At 37.5% G+C, this 20,487-nt stretch overlaps 2 protein-coding genes and 1 pseudogene across 2 annotated transcripts; 2 read left to right on the top strand and 1 right to left on the bottom strand.

Annotated features, from left to right (window-relative positions):
* Nucleotides 1-3,542: 3,542 nt before the first annotated feature.
* LOC122645163 lies at nt 3,543-4,310 on the bottom strand (annotated as a pseudogene).
* Nucleotides 4,311-12,737: 8,427 nt separating this feature from the next.
* On the top strand, nt 12,738-13,571 carry LOC122645162 (LRR receptor-like serine/threonine-protein kinase EFR). The gene has a single exon (XM_043838497.1). It carries the CDS (start codon nt 12,738-12,740, stop codon nt 13,569-13,571), a length of 834 nt encoding a protein of 277 aa, XP_043694432.1.
* An 808-nt stretch (nt 13,572-14,379) lies between these two features.
* LOC122645161 (probable LRR receptor-like serine/threonine-protein kinase At3g47570) lies at nt 14,380-16,413 on the top strand. Its single transcript, XM_043838496.1, has 2 exons — nt 14,380-15,421; nt 15,970-16,413. Exons 1-2 carry the CDS (start codon nt 14,380-14,382, stop codon nt 16,356-16,358), a joined length of 1,431 nt encoding a protein of 476 aa, XP_043694431.1. The 3' UTR covers nt 16,359-16,413.
* The last annotated feature ends 4,074 nt before the right edge of the window (nt 16,414-20,487 follow it).

Raw genomic sequence — 20,487 nt, 5'->3', positions numbered from 1 at the left:
TATTCCTCCTGTGTGTGAGGTTCTATAGAATTATATGTAGAGATGGAAGAAGTTACACCAGAGTCTGTTGGCTTATATGGTTCTGAATCTCGGATCGGATCGATTGATATTGGCCGGATCGGATAGGTATCGGTCGAGGCCGATCCCGAGATTAGACCGATACAACAAGATTTGACTGGATAGTTCCTTGGATCGGCTGATCTGATCCGATTGAATATTTTTTTATTTTTTTAAAGTTTTTAGGGTTTTTTTTATTTTTATATTATCTTGACCGATACTGATCAATACCAATCGATATTGACCGATCCGATCCGGATAATATCGATCGATCCGATCCCGAGATCAAAACATCCATCAACTTTGACCGATACATGACCCGATCCATAAAAAAACGATTTTAGGGATGTTTTGACCGATCTTGACCGATTTGTACCGATCTGATCCCAATCCAAAAAAGTTTTGGTAATGACCGATACGAATCCAATACCTGGAGTTTGAACCTTGGCTGACTATCCCATAAATAGAGAGGGAAGTTACACCAGAATCTGCTGGCTATGGCCCTTTCTCTTTCCGTAAAAAGAAAGAAAATCTTATTATCTTTGGAATTATTTTAACAGTTTGGAAAGAAATATTCAAAAAGAGAAAATTTCCCTCTCCTTTTTTATTGAATTTGTTGGATTGAATCGTTTTCACTGGTGGCAAAATTTTCTCGTTATGGGAATTTATGAAATTGCCTTTTTGTAAACCAATCCAAATCCAATCTAAATTAGGATTGACTAACCCAAATCTGACCTTATGATTTGTTTTGGTACACAAAATTTGTGCCATGGGTTACATAAAAAATGGTGTTAGACATAAGGTGGTCAAAACCCTAGCCCAAACTAAGTAACCTATGGGTTGAATCAAGATCGGGACTAGCCAACATTTGATAATTAGTATGATTAAGGTGTCAAATTAGAATTGGAATCGAAAACCAAATCCGGATCCAGACAGTCTAAATAACTGGAATCGAATGGAATTTGAAGATGTACAAAAAGACAATGGAGATATAGATGGTGTTGATGGCGATAATGATGCTCCTATAGTTATTATAGGTGATGTGAACAGGGGGAGCAACCCCTCTCAAGAGCCACCAGTTGAATTTTTAGTTCATGGGAAGATCTACCAAGGAGTGACAACAGTCTATCAGAGTTCCACTACATTAGTATGTATGTTATGTGTCTAATGGGACCCACTCTAGTGTATGAGCGTTAGATTAGACCAACCTAGTATGAGATAAGTTAAAGGGTTTGATTTAACATGTTCCATCAGCTCTGGAGTTTTTGACGTATCGTTTAAAAACTTAACAATATACCAGTAAACTGAAATGCTTTGAATAAGCAAAGGCCGATAAGTGTTAAAACCATGCAAGTAGAGCTACATGACAACATGTAGATACCAATCTGATTCTTTTCTTCAATATAGAGGCTATGGGTTAGCAAGCAAATGTAGGTTCAGTTTCAATCATGTTGAGGACTTGGGGCACTTGGATATTTCAAAGGAGTTCTTGTAGCCTATAGGCTCTGTTTGGTTGCAAGGGGAATTAAAAAAAAAGAAAGTGAAATTTTTAAACTTAAATAAAAAATTTTTGTAATCATTATCCCATGTGATTATATCACTTGCTTTAAATCATTCCATATTTGGTTATTATATTTCACTTTTTACTTTATATCCAATTTCTTTTCGTTTTAAAAGTAAAGTAAAAATTACATGTAAAATGTATCATTACTAAATATGGCATGGGATTTAAGTAATTTTTACAATCACATGAAGTAATTATTACAAAAAATTTCTTTTAAGGTTTGAATTTTTCGCTTCCCTTCACTTTAATTCCCCTTGGAACCAAACATAGCCTTAAGATTAAGATTGAGATTAATCCCACTATCTTATTGGGTAGCTCTTTGGATGAAGTGCAAAGCCCAAGTTTTAAAGCAATATTCAGAGGTTTGTTTGATATTTTATCTCGAGTAGGAGAGATACTCACTTATTGGTGTCAGCTCAATGATCCATTTGTGGGTTGTTCTACCAAGCACTTAAGAGATAATTTCCATTCACTGATTCGGAGTTAGCTTCTCTTTCATTATCGGTTTATGCTTATCTTTAGGTGCATGGGCTTAAGCCCTTGTTGTTGTAGCCTTTGTAGCTTTGGGCTTGTACCTTTTGTTTTTTCCCTCTCAATAAATCTCTTCTCAAAGAATGGAATTAGAGGGTGAAAGTCATAAATTTCTTTAGATATTTGTTTCTTAAAGTTTCTTTTATTATTATTTAAAACATGGGAGAAGGTTGGACATGCCGCCGACTTCCATAAGCTAGCAGCATACACCAATAACAGGGTTGGACACAGGAGGGCAAGGGGTCTTTTCTAAAGAGGGAGGAGAGAAGATGACACATGTTGGGCTCCTGGCGGCATACTCAACCTTTCTCTTAAAACATTATCAATTTCCCCTTATGTGTCATTTGTTTTATCAATCCTATCTAAGTGCCCAATGGGACTTTAACTATAGCTATAAGTAGGGGTGTCAACGGGCTGGGCTTGCCCTAAACCCTAGCCCAACCCTAGGAGCCTTAACCTAAACCCAAGCCCAACCTGGCCTTGCCAGGGCCAAGCATACCCTCAACTTAGCCCGACCTTGCCAGGGAAATGCTAAACCCAACTCAACCCTATGTTAAACTGAGGCCCGGCTCTGTCCGGGTTCAAGGTGGATTAGGGTGGGCTCGGGCTGCTTGGGTTTTTTTAACACCCCTAGCTATAAGAGGTTTTTAACCAACTATATGAGGGGGGGGGAAGAGGTGCATTATGGCACAAATGTGAAATAGAAGAGTCGATCCTATGACCTTCTTGGGGCATGCACGCTATTAAAAATTAGTATTGTCGAACTTTCAAAGTACTTTTGTTTAAGTACCTTCCAATCGTATTTTACTTTCATAGAAGTGAAGCAGAAATAAGAATGGAAAAAAAAAAAACAGTTTCAGTTCATACTTTTTTGGGTAAAGTACACGTACCCCCTGTAATGCACCCAATATTCCTCGTATCCCCTTAAGTTTCTGATAAGTCCACGTACCATCTTTCAATATTCCACATACCGCCTCTGCTTTACCCCCTAATGCCATTTAAGTCTACACCAGGTATTAAATGCTAAAAGATGACCAAATTACCATTTCTTCTATCTTTTCTAAAATTTGAAAAGACCTAATTGCCCTGACCTATTTGCTAAAATTTAAAAAGACCAAAATGCCCTCATCTTTCCCAAATCATCATCTTCTTTTCCATACCCACCACCACCACCACCACCACCACACCATCACCATCCCACCGTGAAGCCCCACTTCGCAGATCGTTCGCATCAGCGATTTTATTCGAAAGCTGAAAATGGGCGGAAAGGTTTATCTTCGTCGTCTGGTTACGATCGATCATTAGAAGATGATCGTAAGGTTTCCAGATCGTTGAGGAAGCGTTTTGATCATGATTCTGATGGTTTTGAGAGGAGGAAGAGCTTCGACCGTTATCGGTGTTTCACTTTTGCGGTGATCGGACTTCCTATAGTGGTGAGAGGATTCATCGGTCGGAGAGCTTTTGTCGCTCTAGGCGGGAGTTCCCCAAGGGTTTTGCAAGCCACAACCTTGTTGTCATGAGATTTCATCTCAACCCAGCTGGGCACATTGCGTTAAGGTCAATAATACAACCCGCACGGCTACATTTCGGATCGAGCCTTTTCCCCTAAATGGGGTGATGGAGACGGCAAGGTTGTAGCCATCTCAACAAGGCTTACATCATAGAAATCCTCTTCTCCAAGTGTTATCTCTGCAAGGGTTGCAGGGGGTACTCCTCCTAGGCCATTGCAGTAGAGAGAACCACCAGAGTCACCGGTGGCACAGCTGCCTTTGCCGGAGGCGTCGAAGGAACATTCATGGCGACCCCAAATGCGGCCTGACCAACCTGCAGGGACTCGGAGGGAGTAGGCTTGCTTGGGATTTAGCTTAAATCCACCTCTTGCAAGAATGGGTTTCCCTGCACCGGGTTGGATTCCTGGCCATACTGGGTGTGTACATTTGTTGTAGAGAGCTATTGTGGTTGCTGAGACCTCCACTGCATATTAAAACAGAGCAAACAAACACTTCCATTAGCAACATTTGCAGATAAAATGTATGTGTTTGTGTTAATGTGTTTAGAGAGGCTAGAGAAGAGTACCTGAAATGTAGGCAAAGAAGGCAGTAACACAGACCAGAGCAAGGAGAGGGCTCAGGTTCTCCCCCATTGTAATTATGTGCTGAGACTTGCAGAGTTAGAGATAGGGAGAATTTTGTCCTGCTTTGATATCTGACTCTTCTCAAGTGTACCAAATGGGTGTGGAGGAGTTTGTTTATAAAGAGGAAAGTGGGAAGGTGGGCCTATAATGGAGTTCTTGGGAGTGAGAAAATATTAAAAACTCGAGTAAAAGAAGATAAACCTTTCCATCCATTTTCAGCTTTCGAGTAAAATCCCCGGATGGTGACGGTGTTAACGGTGGATAGTGGTGGTGGTGGGTATGTAAAAGAAGATAATGATTTGGGGAAGATGAGGGCATTTTGATATTTTCAAATTTTAATAAATAGATCAGGACAATTAGGTCTTTTCAAATTTTAGAAAGGATAGAAGAAAGGGTAGTTTGGTCATTTTTTAACATTTAATACCTGGTGTGGACTTAAATGACATTAGGGGGATAAAGCAAAGGTGGTACGTGGAATATTGAGGGGTGGTACGCAGACTTATCAGAAGTTTAGGGGAGTACGAGAAATATTGGGTGCATTATAGGGGGGTACGTGTACTTTACCCTATTTTTTTTTGCTAAAGGCCAGCAAGTACACAATTGAAATAAAAAAAAAGTTACTGAGTTAACTTCCAGGCATATGTAAGCGAATACAAGAAACAATTTAGATTAAGAAGCCCCACCTTCCGCAATGCCATCAACAAGGAACAACTCAGACTAACAAAGATATATAAACTAACAAGAGAACCTACATTGTGGTCTGTATTGAACAGCCCGCTCAAGTTCCGATTGAATGTGAGAAGAAAAATCAATCGAAGTAGAGGAAGAACCCTTTTTAGCCGCATCCTTTGCTAGAAAATCTGGTACCGAATTCGCTTCTCTATAACAATGTGTTATTTTTCCATTGAATGGAATCCAAGAAATCTTTGACATACATCCAAGATTCACTAACAAACCTTAGAATTGATTTCCTGTAAATAACACGTACCACAGCTGTAGAATCACTTTCTATCCACAGGTATCACACTTCCATTTGTTTAGCAAAGCCAATACCTTGGACAAGACTCTCCATTTCAGCAACATATATAGTTCGTACCACTCCAAGATATATGTTCTTCAACTACTGTAACATATCCAATATTGATGTTGGTAAGAAATCATAAACCCTGAAACAATTCAAAATTTGCTTCGAAAAAACACAATCCAAGAAAATGTGCCTAACAGATTCTATTTTTTCAAACATAACTCACATCTAGTTACCAGGAATTTTTTTCATCTACAGTTCCCTGATTGGTGCGGTTCTCTAGTGCCTCTCATAAGAGGAGGGTGGAGCCCACCTGGGCAGAGTGTTCGGTCAGGTGCCCCGGATGGGCGGTCAGGTGCCCCGGATGGGCCCCACCTCCATCTTGTGAGAGGCACTAGGGAACCGTATCGGTCAGAGAACCGCAGACGATAACGATTCAGTTACCAGAGGCACCCCCCTCTTCTACAAATTTGATCATCAACAGGCAATTTCTAATGAGCAACCCTCGAACCAAATAAGGAATGTCTTGACAACAAATGACTTTCCCATACTAATGAATACCATGAAATTTTTAGATTTCTTACCTGTAATTCCTCCCAAGCTGGCTTAACTGTGAATGTACCTCCAATAGCAAGAATCTTCAAAAGAGGAAGAAGGTAATGGTACTTTTCTAACTTCAGAAAAAAAATATGATTCAAGAAAGTTGATGGTACCTATGGAAGCTGCCATTGAGAAGAGCCAATAAAATCAACCACTTTAGCATTCATATCATCAAACGTACATGGATCAAGACCTGATGAAGCAACAATAGATTGACTATCAAACCAACAATCCTTTCAAAAACTAATGTTGGATCCATTTCCTACAATCCACCTTTTCTTAGTTCCAATAAAATTCACTTCTATACTATACAAATGCCTGACCAAATCGATGAAGATTTATAACCCCTTTTCATGTTTCCGTTCACGTCCACGAACCTCGCTTTAAAGAAGCGATTAAAAGCTGAATCTTCATGTTTAATCTGTCAAGCAACCTTGTAAAGAATGAGTTTTTTACATCCTGAAGTCTATGGATACCAAGACCTCGTTCCAATTTTGGTTTGCAAACCAAATCCCAGTTAACCACAATAGATTTTTCACTCAACATTACTTGTCCACATGAAGTTCCTCATCCATTTTTCCATATTTATCAAAGATGATGGCCACCAGGAAACAAATATCATGAATAGGAATACTTGAGATCAGTAATCTACGTACACGATCAACAAGAGATAAGAGTTTTATTTCATAAACACTTTTATAGAACCATTTGGGGTTGGTTGGATTTTTTGGGAACATGAAATTAGACCGGTGTTACCAAATAGAATTCCACTCTCAATCTATTCCTGTGGGACATGAATCTAGTGTAGGGGTGTCAATTCCGGGCTCGGACTGACCGATTATGAGCCCTACCTAACCCGCCTTATTAAGGCCTGGTTAAGGCCCGATCGATAATGAACCTTTAAGAATGTTTGATTTTCCCAATGCATCATTAGTTTGATTTCTAGAGTCAGATTGCTCAATGTTACATATGAACTTAATCACAAAGACGACTGAGTTGGTTAAAAATGAGGGTGCAATTGGTTCTTTAGGTACATGTTAAGGGTATAAGCGGCCAGCTTTGGGTTGGAGAAATGATAACTTATGGACCAAATTGAGCCTAACTAACCTGCTTGGATTGATGTGCATATTTTAGGGATGAACTGCTTAGAGCCCATTTAAAGACCGAGTAGAGTTAAACAAGCCCACAAACGGTTAAGGCCCGCTTTAAGTACTCGATTATAGCTCGAGCCCCTCCAGGACGGCCCAAATACTTAAATTGTTGGACACAGTGTAGCCTACAAATTTGGTGAGGCCCGACTAGGCCTACTTATTTTATCTCCTCACAATGGCCTCATCCCTTACCAACACTCTTCCATCCTCCCATTTTATACATCTCACCTGGTCAAAATGCCTGCTCTTTCTTTCTCTCAATTTAGTTATTTTATAAATAGTTTTTTCCCCTTCCTTTGTGTTTAGATTAATATAGAGCTCCTCATATTTTCTCTTCCTAGCCATCCCCACCATCTTCCTAACCTCGTTTCTGGCCACATTATACCTCTTTTTATCCTTTGTTTCTTTAGTCCGTTGTCATGTCTTAAACCTCTCTTTCTTGATCTTGATGGTTGCTTGGACCTCTTCATCCCACCACCAAGTATCCCTAAGGGCATGACGCCTACCCTTTGCTTCCCCCTAGCACTTCTTTAATAACCCTCTTAATACAAGTCATCTTGTTCCACATCTTATTGGTGTTCCTGGTTTGACCACATTTTCAGTAAATGTGCCTAGGGACTCCCTTTTTAGTCTCTACCATGTTATCTTACGGTAAATAAGTTCCCTCCTCCTATGCTTCTATGCACTGAGGCACATATACAAGACCACTAATTTATGGCATCTTAGTGAAATCAGTATGATTGATGTTTTGACTCTTGTCTTATTGATGACTGGAAATTCTGTGTCTATCTTGAGTCTCTAGACTCCTGAATCCCCACCTACTACATTAGAATGTCTTGCCAAGTAAACATAATTTTTTTAGATTAATACATCTAAATTACATAATGGAGCAATTATAATTAGAGTAAAGCACTTGTACACCCCCTGAGGTTTATCCATTGACTTGTACACCCCTTACTTTCTATAACCTTAATTTCAGACCCCTAGGACTTATAGTGTTACTTAGGTGTTGGTTTTACAATGTAAAAGACCAAAATAACATTTGTACATCTTCTTCAAAAATAGCAAAAACTAAAATGACTATTGTATTCTTCTTTATTCATCCAAGAAAAAGACCATTGTACCCTTATTCCATCTCCAACCTTGAAATAACAATTTCGGGCTCAAAATTAGAAAGGAACATTGGAAAGAAAAAGCTGCAACTTTAGTGGCGATTTCTCTCCCAAAGTGGTCTCATTAGGTCTCGAAACGTCTAACTGTGGATTCAACGACGATCCTCTTGAGAATCCACAAAACGAAACGATGTCTATGAATTTTTTTCAAGCACATTTGAGCTTTGGAAAGGCCATGGATTTTACCAGAGGTTGAAGAAAAACTAACCTGATTCGAAGGCTTGAAGAATGGAGCCGACGCCATTGTTTCTGCCAAATTAAAGCTTTTTCAATCCGACTTCTCTCAAGATCCATTGACCATTCGAACTATGTAACATAGGATTTTTGTGGATCGCGAGGGATCGATAAGTATAGAATGAACAGAGAACAATAGAAAATGCTGAAACAGTTAGAGGATTTTTTTTCCCCTAAGAAACCACAAGAAAACACCACCATTGTTATTGGAAACTCGGGTTATTAGTTAAATCAAATCAAAACCAGATCTTTCGAATTGCGAGATGAGTCTCAAAGGTTTCGTAGAAGGAGGAATTGCTTCAATCGATTATTGTATGGGTTTCGACCCACCCACTCAACTTCATCAAGGTCTGCATGCAGCTCTAGGGAGAGTCCCATGTCCGCAAACCTGCAACCATTCAGACTCTTCGTCCAGCTTTCGCCTTTAATGCCTCATTTGCAACCGCCGCTCCAGGGATCATAAACATTCCACCGCCACCTTCACTACCAAGAATGGGCTCCATTGCCGTTGGCGTCAAGATCATCCAGAGTCTAGACTGAAGGCGTCGCCGCCCTCTTTTCCGATGTCTCTGCAACCGTCCTCCGGCAAATACTGTACCCCACCACTCATATGGGCCTCTATGTTTGGGTGCAAGTACCATGCTCTATGTCTGGGCCCAAGTACCACGCTCTCCCCATATAATCCAAAAGCGTTTTATGGTGTATTCTTATTGCCATAAGGGTATTTTGGTCTTTTATAAATTTATGATTTGCTGACATTATCACTTAATAGGTTCACCCTAATGGAATGGGTATTCCGTCAATCCCAGGGGGTCTAAAAGTAAGGTTTTAAAAAATAGGACGTGTACAAATCAACAGGACAAACCTCAGGGGGTGTAATAGTTTACTCTTATAATTTTGTTTTTAGTTGAAACATGTAAACTTAAGGTGTTCATGATCATAATTAAACAATGTAATCTGTTTTAGATGACTATAGCCTACAAACTAATGGATTCTCTATTTTTTTTTTTTTTTCTCTCTAATGAAACATTTTATATTTATGGATGTTCATTATCTTTTGGGTTAAGATAAGGAAACCCAAAAACAAAAAAAAATTAATGGTTTTAAAAGAGAAGAGAAGAGAAGAGAAGAGAAGACAACAACCTTGGATATATATTAATAGGGAAGGACGAAAGACTACAAGCAAAATGAGTCCTTATAGACAATATTAATATCTTTTACGCAAATTGCATGGTTAAACATTTCCTTCCACCTCTGTTTTTTTTTTTTTTTTTTTGATGAAACAACAAAGTGAAGTGTAATCACACAAACCACAACGTTCCACCTCTTTTTGATAATAGTCTAATTAAAGATGATTTAACTTAAAAGAGAGGGAATTTCCACCATCATTCATCAACAATCAAATTTTTTTTATTATATTTAAGAGAAAGTAAAGTAATGTTTGGTAGATTAATTTTCAAATCCACCATAATCCATACTTTTGTTTTCTTAATAATTAAGAACAAATATTAATAGTCCTATGAACTTAGATTTGGTTTACTAATGAACTTCTCGAAGGCCAGAGTGAAAAGAGATGGAGAGAAATCACGATCACAATTCGCAATTTTCTCTCTTTCTTCTTCTGGAAACCCAAGAAAAGAACCCTTTTTCTTCTAAACACCCCCCCCCCAAAAAAAAAAAAAACCCAAAACCCAAAAACCGAAAAAAAGACAAACCCAAAGTTTGATGGCAAAATGGAGAAAAAGAGATAGAGAGAAACCACGATTTAGGGAAAAGGATCTTAAGAGCCGCACCTGTGCAACACCGCTAAACAACAGTAAAAATAGGGGTAAGGTGGTCATTTCATATGTGGGTCTCACCTGGGCCCCACATGTGAAATGACCACCTCCTCCTTGTATTTGGGGTGGTTTTTCGAGCTGCACAGTGCAGCTCCCACCACAGCTGCACAAGATCCAAATCCACGATTTAGGCCTAAATTTGAAACCATGATTGTTCCTCACCAGAACAGAACAGAACAAAACATAACATAACATAACAAAATGCCTAAAAGTAATTTGCCTTCCTGCCTTAAAACCCTAATTATTTCCAAGAAACCAAATGCAAATTATGAAACAGATTCACCTTCAAAATGCAAATCCAGAAACATAGCTACTGTGACAATAATCCAAACAAGGAAAACAAATAAAAACCAGAGAGAGAGAGAGAGAGATACAACCCTTAAAAACATATAATAGCATTTTCCAATGGTAGTGAAACTTGACAAAATCATAATCTGCAAAGCTTAAATTTTACAGAAGATTGACCAAATTGACAAAAAAAAAAAAAAAAATCTTTTTTATTTCTTTTCTTCACTTCCAAATTTAGGCATAGTAACTATCTACTTTATTTTTTTGGATGTCACTGAAGATTGGATATTCTGTCTGTATTGATTCTTGACTGTCTAGACTCCTTAATCCTCACCTACTACGGTTGAATTCATTGACTGACTATATACTTTTTGTCTAAACTTTTGAATTTGGTGAAACACCTAATCTTGAAGAAATTCATTGACAAACTAACAAGAAGAAGAATCATAATCTTATCCCAACTAAATGGTTCGGCTACATGGATTCGATAGAGGCTATGGCTATAACAGTAATAGAAATAAGAGAAGTAAAAAGACATTTTTTTCTAAATTCTTGAAGGAACAATGTTCTCCACCTAGGAGCGCACAGGGGCACAGGCTATGCCCAAACACATGGGGTGAAACAAAAGAACCATTTCAGTCATTAGGGGGTTGGACGGACATTTTGCCCTAGGGGTGCAATTTTGGCCCTATTGGCCCGAACCCACCCTGACCCTCCCTGAGCCCGAACAAGGCTTGGGCTGAGATGCTTGGTCCTAAGGACGGGTCAGGGTTGAAAATTTCTAGCCTTGAGACAGGGTCGGGTTGGGCTAGGCTGGACTGAGCCCGACCCAGACCGGCCCAGCCCGACCTTGTTTTAAATTATACTATTAAATATATATTGATATATATTATAAATTTTAAATATCACACATATATTGTTAGATAATATATTATATATGAAGATAATAAGAGATAATATATTTTATTAGTATGTTATTTTATGTAAAATTAATAACTTTCTACCCAACCCAGCCCAAGTCAGTCCAGTCCATGGATCTCTCCTTTACCCCACTCCATGATTAGGGCCAATCAAGATCAGTCCGGTCCGATCCTGAGGGCGCGTCAGGGTTGGATCAGACCTTAACCCCACTAAAGACACTCAGGATTGAGATAAGATTTAAAAAAACCCGACCCTATTGCAGCCCTATTTTGTCCACCCCATGTGTTTGGACTTTGGACGCATGATGCGCCTCAACATTTTCTCATTCTTAAATTTGGTGAAACACGTTGTCCCGGTACGTAGAATCTAAGGAATTCATTGACTAACTAAACACAATCATTTGACTTGAGTAAATACCTTTTTGTCTAAATTCTTGAATTTGGTGAAACACGTTGTCCCATTGGAATCAGACTTTAGTTTTAAGGTCAAGCTTCTTTTGGTGGAATAGTAACATAGTAGCTATTTATCTATCTTACTTGCATGGTTTCTTCACTTGCGTCTCAAAATTTGATTCTAATGATGATGGTTGCAGTACTTCAGCTGTTTCTAGTTTTCAAGTTTCTCCTCTTCTTTGGGAGCAACAGTTCTTTGAAAACTCAACAAATAATTCGGACGAATTTGACGTGAGAAAACAGTATCAATTTGTGAAATCAACTTGATGTAAATAATCGTGTGAATCCTATTCCGTTAAAAAAAAAAAGAAAATCACGTAAGAAACCATTCTACCAAGAAAAAATATAAGATATGAGAAATAGAATCACACAAATAGACTTGAGGTAAGGAACTATAAGGTTTAGATCTAAGGCTTAGATCTGATCAAGTGGTGAAACAAGTTTTCTTGTCTCACGTGGAATTAATTGAGTGACTTCTGACTAAACAACACTTTATTGGTGGAATCCAACGATTCAGCTCGATTAGGCCGATTCCATTTGAAAATTAGGGATAAGATCAGGTTTATTCCGATTCTGACTCACCGTGACTAGTGGCCTAATAAATAATAAGAGATGAAAGACTTAGACTTACTTTTAAGGTCAAGCTTCTTTAATTTGTTTCTTTCTTAGCAGTAATCTTTTAAATAATTGGATACTTCAATTCTCTCAAAGACAATAACATAGTAGCTATCTATCTTATTTACATCTCAAATTTTGATTTTGATTTTGATGATGGCTGCACTTCTTCAGCTTTTTCTAGTTTTCAATATTCTCCTCCTCCTCTTTGGGAGCTCATCTTTGATGATCGTAGTAGGGAACAACGAGACAGATCGATTTGCTTTGCTGGAGTTGAAGAAACAAATTTATGATGATCCGTATGGAGCACTAAGTTCTTGGAACGATTCCATCCATTTCTGCAATTGGGTTGGGATCACATGTGGAAATCGTCATCGACAACGGATTATCAGCTTGGATTTACAAGGGAAGGGCTTGGGAGGTAACATATCTCCTTCCATAGGGAATCTCACTTTTCTTCGTTCCCTCGACATTGGAAACAATAGCTTCCATGGAAAAATCCCCCAAGAGATCGGTAATCTAATTCGATTACAATCCATTGCTTTTCAAAACAACACTCTCAAAGGAGAAATTCCTACCAGCTTGGCCAACTGCACTCGTCTAAGAGAAATTTGGTTCTCACGTAACAATCTATTTGGGAAGATTCCAATCGAACTATTTACATCTTTGTCAAAGCTGGAGGTAATTTCCATTAATTATAATGGTTTAACAGGAGAAATACCATCTTCTCTTGGAAACATTTCCTCCATCCAAGCTTTCTCTTTGACTGGGAATGAACTGCAGGGGAGCATTCCAGAATCCTTTGGTAAGCTAACAAACTTATTATATCTATCACTTGGTCTAAACTACCTATCTGGTATGTTCCCTCTCTCACTATACAATCTCTCGTCTCTCGAAATTATTTCCATTACACAAAACCAACTGCATGGGGGCCTTCCACATGACATAGGCCTCACTCTTCCAAATCTTAAAGTATATTCATTGGTTTGAACCTTTTCTCAGGGAGAATTCCAAATTCCATCTCCAATATTTCAAAAACACTCGAAAAGATTGATCTCAATACAAACAGTTTTATTGGACCCGTCCCTAACAACTTTGGAAATCTTCAAAACCTTCGATGGTTCATTATTAGGGGAAATCAATGTGGAACAGGGGAAGCTGATGATTTAGATTTTGTAAATTCTTTGGTCAATTGTACAAATCTAGAGCTTTTGGACCTACAAAATAATGGTTTTAATGGTCCCCTTCCCAACTTTAAAGCCAATCTCTCAACACAACTCTTAATATTTGTTTTGGGAGAGAATCAAATATATGAACCATTCCTGATGGGATTGAGAATCTCTTCAACTTGACCTTGTTGGGCTTGGAGGGGAACTTTCTTGAAGGTAATATTCCATCTGTCATAGGGAAACTTCCAAAGCTTCAAAGATTACTCTTGGGTAGAAATAGACTTTCAGGACAAATACCTTCCTCTATAGGTAATCTCACTCTTTTGTATGAATTCCATTTAGAAGCAAACAACTTGAATGGAAGCATTCCTTCCAGCATTGGAAATTGTCAGCAGTTACAGATCCTAACTCTTTCTAATAATAGCCTTCAAGGCCCAGTACCTAAACAATTGTTCCTTATTTCCTCTTTATCAATATCTCTCGACCTGTCTTCTAATTCTTTGGTCGGTTCCCTACCAATTGAAATCGGTAAGTTGAAGAGTCTTTCTACAATAGCTATCTCCGACAATAGATTTTCTGGAGAAATTCCCTCATCCATCGGTGATTGTAATAGTTTGGAACATCTTTATATGAGGGGTAATTTTTTTGAAGGAACCATTCCTCAATCTTTGACTCTTTTGAAGGGCCTTCAAGATTTAGATTTATCATTCAACAACTTATCAGGGCAAATTCCAACTGATCTTGAAAAACTTTTAGCATTGCAGAGTTTGAATTTATCCTTCAATAATCTTGAAGGAGAGGTACCAAAAAAAGGAATCTTTGGAAATGCAAGTGCAATTTTTGTGAATGGAAAAGATCAGCTTTGTGGTGGAATTGCGGAGTTACATATGCCTGCATGCACAAACCATGGATCTGTGAAACGAGAAAAGCCCAATGCTTTTAGAATAGTTTCAGCGATAATCGGTGTGGTTCTTGGTTTTCTTCTAATGTCTTCCTTTCTTACTCTCTATTGGATAAGAAGATTAAAAAGTAAACCTCCATCTACACCATTAATCGGTGAATGGTTCTTAAAGCTTTCTTACAAAGATCTCTTCCAAGCTACTGGAGGATTTTCTTCAGCTAATTTCATAGGTTCAGGTAGTTTTGGCTCTATATACAAAGGGGTTATCAACCAAGGTGAAAACATTGTTGCAATCAAGGTACTCAACCTTCAAAATCCAATAGTCAACAAGAGCTTTATAGCTGAATGCAAAGCATTAAGAAACATCCGACATCGAAATCTTGTCAAGATTTTAACTTTATGTTCAAGTGTTGATTTAGACGGCAAAGATTTCAAAGCCCTTGTTTATGAGTTCATGCCCAATGGGAGTCTAGATGATTGGTTGCATCTGTCGGTGGAGCCACATAATCATTCAAGAAGTTTAAACTTTCTTCAAAGATTAAACATCGCAATAGATGTGGCTTCTGCTTTGGATTACCTTCATTATAACTGTTATGCGCCAATTGTTCATTGTGACTTGAAGCCGAGCAATGTTCTACTTGACAGAGATATGACTGCACACGTCAGTGATTTTGGTTTGGCGAGGCTACTTTTAGAACCTGATGACAATTCATCCCAAACTCAATCTAGTACCATTGGGATAAAAGGATCTATTGGCTATGCTGCTCCAGGTAACAAATAAACGATACAATTTTATTTTTAGTTATCAATCAATACATTAAATTTGCATTTCACTGTTTCTGTCTATTCTAATCAGAATATTTTTGTAGGCTATTAAGCATGACCCTAATATGATTTAGATCTAAAGATCATGTTTATTAGGTTAATACATCAATCCAACTAGTATTGGATATTCATATCTTATTCTTAATGGTTGATTGAGTATATATTAGAGCACTTTTTTTTATCTTAATTAGGGTGGATCATGGTTTTATTCATGTTTTTTTATTATAGTTTTATTCTTGTTCATTTCAATTGGGAATTCATTATACTACGAACACATTGGACCCTTGTTTATAATTGGATCCAATTAGATTGGATTCTTTTTAATATTATCAAAAGAATCATGGTTTCCAAATTGAAGAAATAAGCATGTAATTTGCTACTTTTGAATAACATGTTCACATTTTCCATATCTCATACCATAATTTCTATTGTATAAAGAAAATATGCATATCTCTTATTGTTATACTAATAGCGTGAAGTTTCTAAATTTTAGAATATGGAATGGGTGGAAGGGCAACTATCCAAGGGGACGTGTTTAGCTATGGGATCCTTTTATTGGAGATGTTCACAGGAATAAGGCCAACAGATCAGATGTTTAATAATGACTTAAATCTCCATAACTTTGCAAAAGCAGCTTTACCTGTACACGTGATGCAAATTTTAGATCCAACAATCCTACCCAAGGAAGAACAAAGTGAAGAAATTGAAGATATTGTTATCAATAGGATTGAAGGTCCTAGTCATAGGACAGATCAATTGCAATATTGCATAATGTCAATAATCGACATTGCCGTCCAGTGCTCCATGGAATCGCCAAGAGAACGTATGAACATGAATGATGTTGTGAGAGTACTACATTTAATCAAAAGGAAAATTTCTTGAAGCAAGAATCAATCAATTCAGAGCAACTATGCTTGATTAGAAGGTGATTCTAAATTTATTATTCTTGTATTTACTGTGTTATTTTGGCCACTTAATGCTCATGAAAAACTAGGGAAAAGAAAGTTCTAGATCATGCAGCGAAGGTAGGCTGATCTATGGTTAATCACACCATGGTTTTAAGAAATGGTATTGATTTTGATATGGATACTGATCCCATACGGATCGGCCGATAGGCTTGATTTGATACCATTTTAAAACCATGATTCATATATGTTAGTTAATTAGGTAATTGGAAGAGCTTAAGACTCAATTTCAACCTTACTGGAGCACAATCTGTATCAATGTTGTATCAGTTTTGGACAAGTATTTATATTCCAAAACTTTTTTTCAGGGGCTTATTAAGGCAAATTCAAAATGAAGGAATGACCCCGAAATTAGGTCGGAGACTCTTCACAATGGCATTCTCTCTGGATTTCAAGGATCAAAAAGAAAAACACTTTCCAATTTCAATGCTCTGAGGCTAGATTTCCTTCTAGTGCCTTTTAGCCACTATTCAAGTGAAGGTGAGGTCATCTCTTATTTGGAGTTCCACATTCCATCTAAGATTCAGATATTTTGATAGGAATCTATTAGAAATGTTGTTATCATGTATTTTAGCAGTCTTTCAAGCATTTGATGGCAATGGCTAACTATGGTCTTGGAATCTGCAACTCCTGCAAGAAATTCCTATAGCATGTTGATTAAATTTAAAAATTATGTGCCCATACTCTTTCTTTGATTTCAAAACTATTCCTTGTTACTCATACATAATCAACTCTTTAAATTTGAAAAAACTATGATTTGAAACATACTTAGTAATGTTGCAATTGGATATTATTAAATATGGAGAGTTAGGATTAGTGTTTGTTACTAAAAAGACAAATTTTTGTCTTAAGAGCATTATAAGCAACATGCCTGATATTATCAGCCCTTGGGAGCCTCCAAACAGACTGATTTAAGCTAAACTTCGATGTGACTTTGAAGTATTTTGACAAACTATGGTTGTGTTTTCTTATGCATTCTTAGAATGGATTTTGGATCTATAACACATTCTGAAGCGAGCAAAATACTGTTTTCTCACTTTAGAATGCGTTTTAGACCCAGAATCTATTCCGCAAATGCATACCACACACAGCCCAAAGATTCATTAGTTGGATCATAAGAATTCATTTGAGCTGTTTTGTAGTTGTGCAACATGTAGATTTTAATGTGCAGGTTCAAGATCAATTATAAGAATGGAAATAAGGGCTCTTCAATAAGAATTGCAGAAGCATGAAAATTGATAAGCAACTGGGGGAGTCTGATACAAAAGAGACAGTGACCAATTTTGTTTGATGGAAACGGTCATACAGACTGGCCATGCCTATATGTTAACCTCATCACTTAGATGTTAAAGAACATTTTATCATCTTTTTAAGTTTCTTTTTGTATATAATATGAGTAGATAGTCAGCTACCTTTTTTTTTTTTTTTTTTTTGGGGTAAACACTTATTAACTACCTTATATCATAGGGATAGCATATCTCATGTTTCTTATGGCCTGAATTATTTTGCCAAGTTTTTCGGTGTGTTATTTCATAATATGAGTGCTTACATATATGAGCTCCTAATTTTTGTAGTCGTAATAAAAATCAATAACTTCACAGGAATAGAAAGGAGGGAAATAGGAATAATTATCACCTTCAATTCGCGGGCACCTCCAATTCCTCTAATAGGGGGGAGTGTACCCTACCTTGGATAGTGTTTTTGGGTAGGGGGTAGGGTAGTCATTTACGCCCCTATGTGAGGAATTGGAGGAATTGGAAGGAGCAGCAAATTGGAGGGGATAATGATTCGGGGAAATAGAGTTTAAATTTTTATTATGGAATTTTGCTTCCCTCCAATGGCAATAGAATAACTAGTTGAGGTTAGGGGTTTCAATTGGGACTATTATGATTTATCCGAACGGGTGTTAATTCCTTCTTTTTAATTGGATTCTGGACTAGAAATGTCCAACTTAATTAATGCTAAACATTGGAATCAGTATCAACTAATAATTGGATGGTTTGGTTCCAATTCCTAGTCGATCCTAGATCTTAATTGGTCCATAGACCAAAACTCTTGTCATTGGAGCCCAAAGAAAATAGTTTTTAACATATTGGGCTCATACACAATTTATAATAAAATTTATGAAGGAAAACCATTCTCTGCATGGGAGTGCAAGGGGTCAAGCGCACGCAGCAATCAATGAGTGCAAACGTGCTAGCACATTTGGGGGCGGGGCGGTCATTTTATGTGGCCCGTATGTCTCACGCAGGAAACTTTATAATACGAGTATGGTTGGCTCAAGAGAGTGAATAGTTACAAAAAAACCTAATCACCCATATATAAACTTCCATAATCGGTTCTACCCAGTTAATCAATTCGGTCTGGTTCCAATTCTAAAATATAAATCACATTACTGGTTAGGACCATAACCGACCTATTAATAATCTGTTCCGATCAATTTTGGTTTTTAATTGATCGGTTCTTCTCCGGTTCCAATTTCCACCCCAGATTGCCACATCTAGGTTAGGTAGACCTTGTGAACTTTATGTAGGTATGGCCAAATAAGATTAAATGTTTACTATACAAGATTTAAATTAAAGACTTCTTTGTTAATCAAAAACAAGTTGTTCTGCAAGAGCAATAACTAGAATTCCCAACAATTCTGATGAGGATGTCCAAGTGATGCTTTCATTAGAATCTAATTTCACTCCATAAAAACATCCTAATCAGCTGAAATGCATATCATATTCAATCTACTGAAGTATGTAATAGATCCACGAGTTAAATTTAGGTCTTCTTTGCTTATTCAAAAAAAAAAAAAAAAAAAAGGATAAATTACACATCACCCTTGGTTTTTAAACGAAACTCAAATCACCTCCTGGTTTTTGAAAATACTCATTCGTCCCCCTCTACAATAATGGTGTTAGTCTACTATTAGTTATTGGTGTGAAAAGACTATTTTACCCTTATACTAAAACATTAGAATTAAATTTACAATACTACCCTTCATCTTCAAAGGTAGTTTAGAGATTTAAATTTATTTAACTGCCTGACTTCATCACTTAACAACATAAAACTAACGATTTAGGGACTAATTTGTCATATGGGGTCTAATACAAGGGGTGATTTGAAGTTCGTTGAAAAATCAGGGGGAGACATGTAATTTATCCAAAAAACAACTATTCTTAATCCTTGCAACAAAAATTCATTAGAATGCCCAACAATTCTGATGTGAGGAAGTCTAAATGATGTGGGCATCAAAATCTAATTCCAACCCCACATGAACTGTAAATCATTTGACACTAAAAAACTTGATCAGTGAATTTTCTACCCAATGAGATTTCTAGAATATGTTTCCTCTACTTTGATGTATGAAAGTCCCAACATCTCTATGGCCATGATCATCTCCTACGACACTCCCAAAGAATACAGTCCTCTGGGTCCCTCGTAGTATGTATTCCAACTTCAAAGAACTCTTGCTCAAATTATGACATCTCATTGGTGCATCAATTTTATTTGCTAAACATCCATGGATACTATGTTTAGGCTGCTGTCCACCAAAACACCTATTTATTATTATTATTTAAGGGACAAAGAACGCCACCCAGTCGTGCATTGTGGTGTGTACATGCACCCAGACATAGTCGGACACGAAATGACCGACACATTCCTGCCTTTCCATGGGGGCGGGCCAATCATTACGTGCCCGGCTGTGTCTGGGCATTGGTACACACCATAGCACACGACCGGATGGCATTCCTTTTCCCATTATTTAAAAAAAAGGAAAAATATCTATACTTGGTGGTGTTTCCTATGCCCTCTCACAGCGTACTATGAAATGATGCCTCAGCCCCCTAAGTAGATACCGAGGGGTGCTCCCCAATTGATCTAGACGCTTGTGTAGAGACCATGCGATTAAGTAGCCCTATGTTTAATTATTCAATAAATTTTTTCAATTATTATACTATGACCTCACCTTGGTAGCTTACTTATCATTCAACATGAAAAGACAAAAAAATGAAAAATAAACATTATTCAAAATCCCTTGAAGAAATCTGGATCTC

The sequence above is a fragment of the Telopea speciosissima genome, chromosome 11 (genome assembly GCF_018873765.1).
Source record: "Telopea speciosissima isolate NSW1024214 ecotype Mountain lineage chromosome 11, Tspe_v1, whole genome shotgun sequence".
In the NCBI taxonomy this organism is placed as follows: Eukaryota; Viridiplantae; Streptophyta; class Magnoliopsida; order Proteales; family Proteaceae; genus Telopea; species Telopea speciosissima.
The sequence above is the reverse complement of the archived record's forward strand: the minus strand, read 5'-3'. Positions and strand labels throughout refer to the sequence as shown.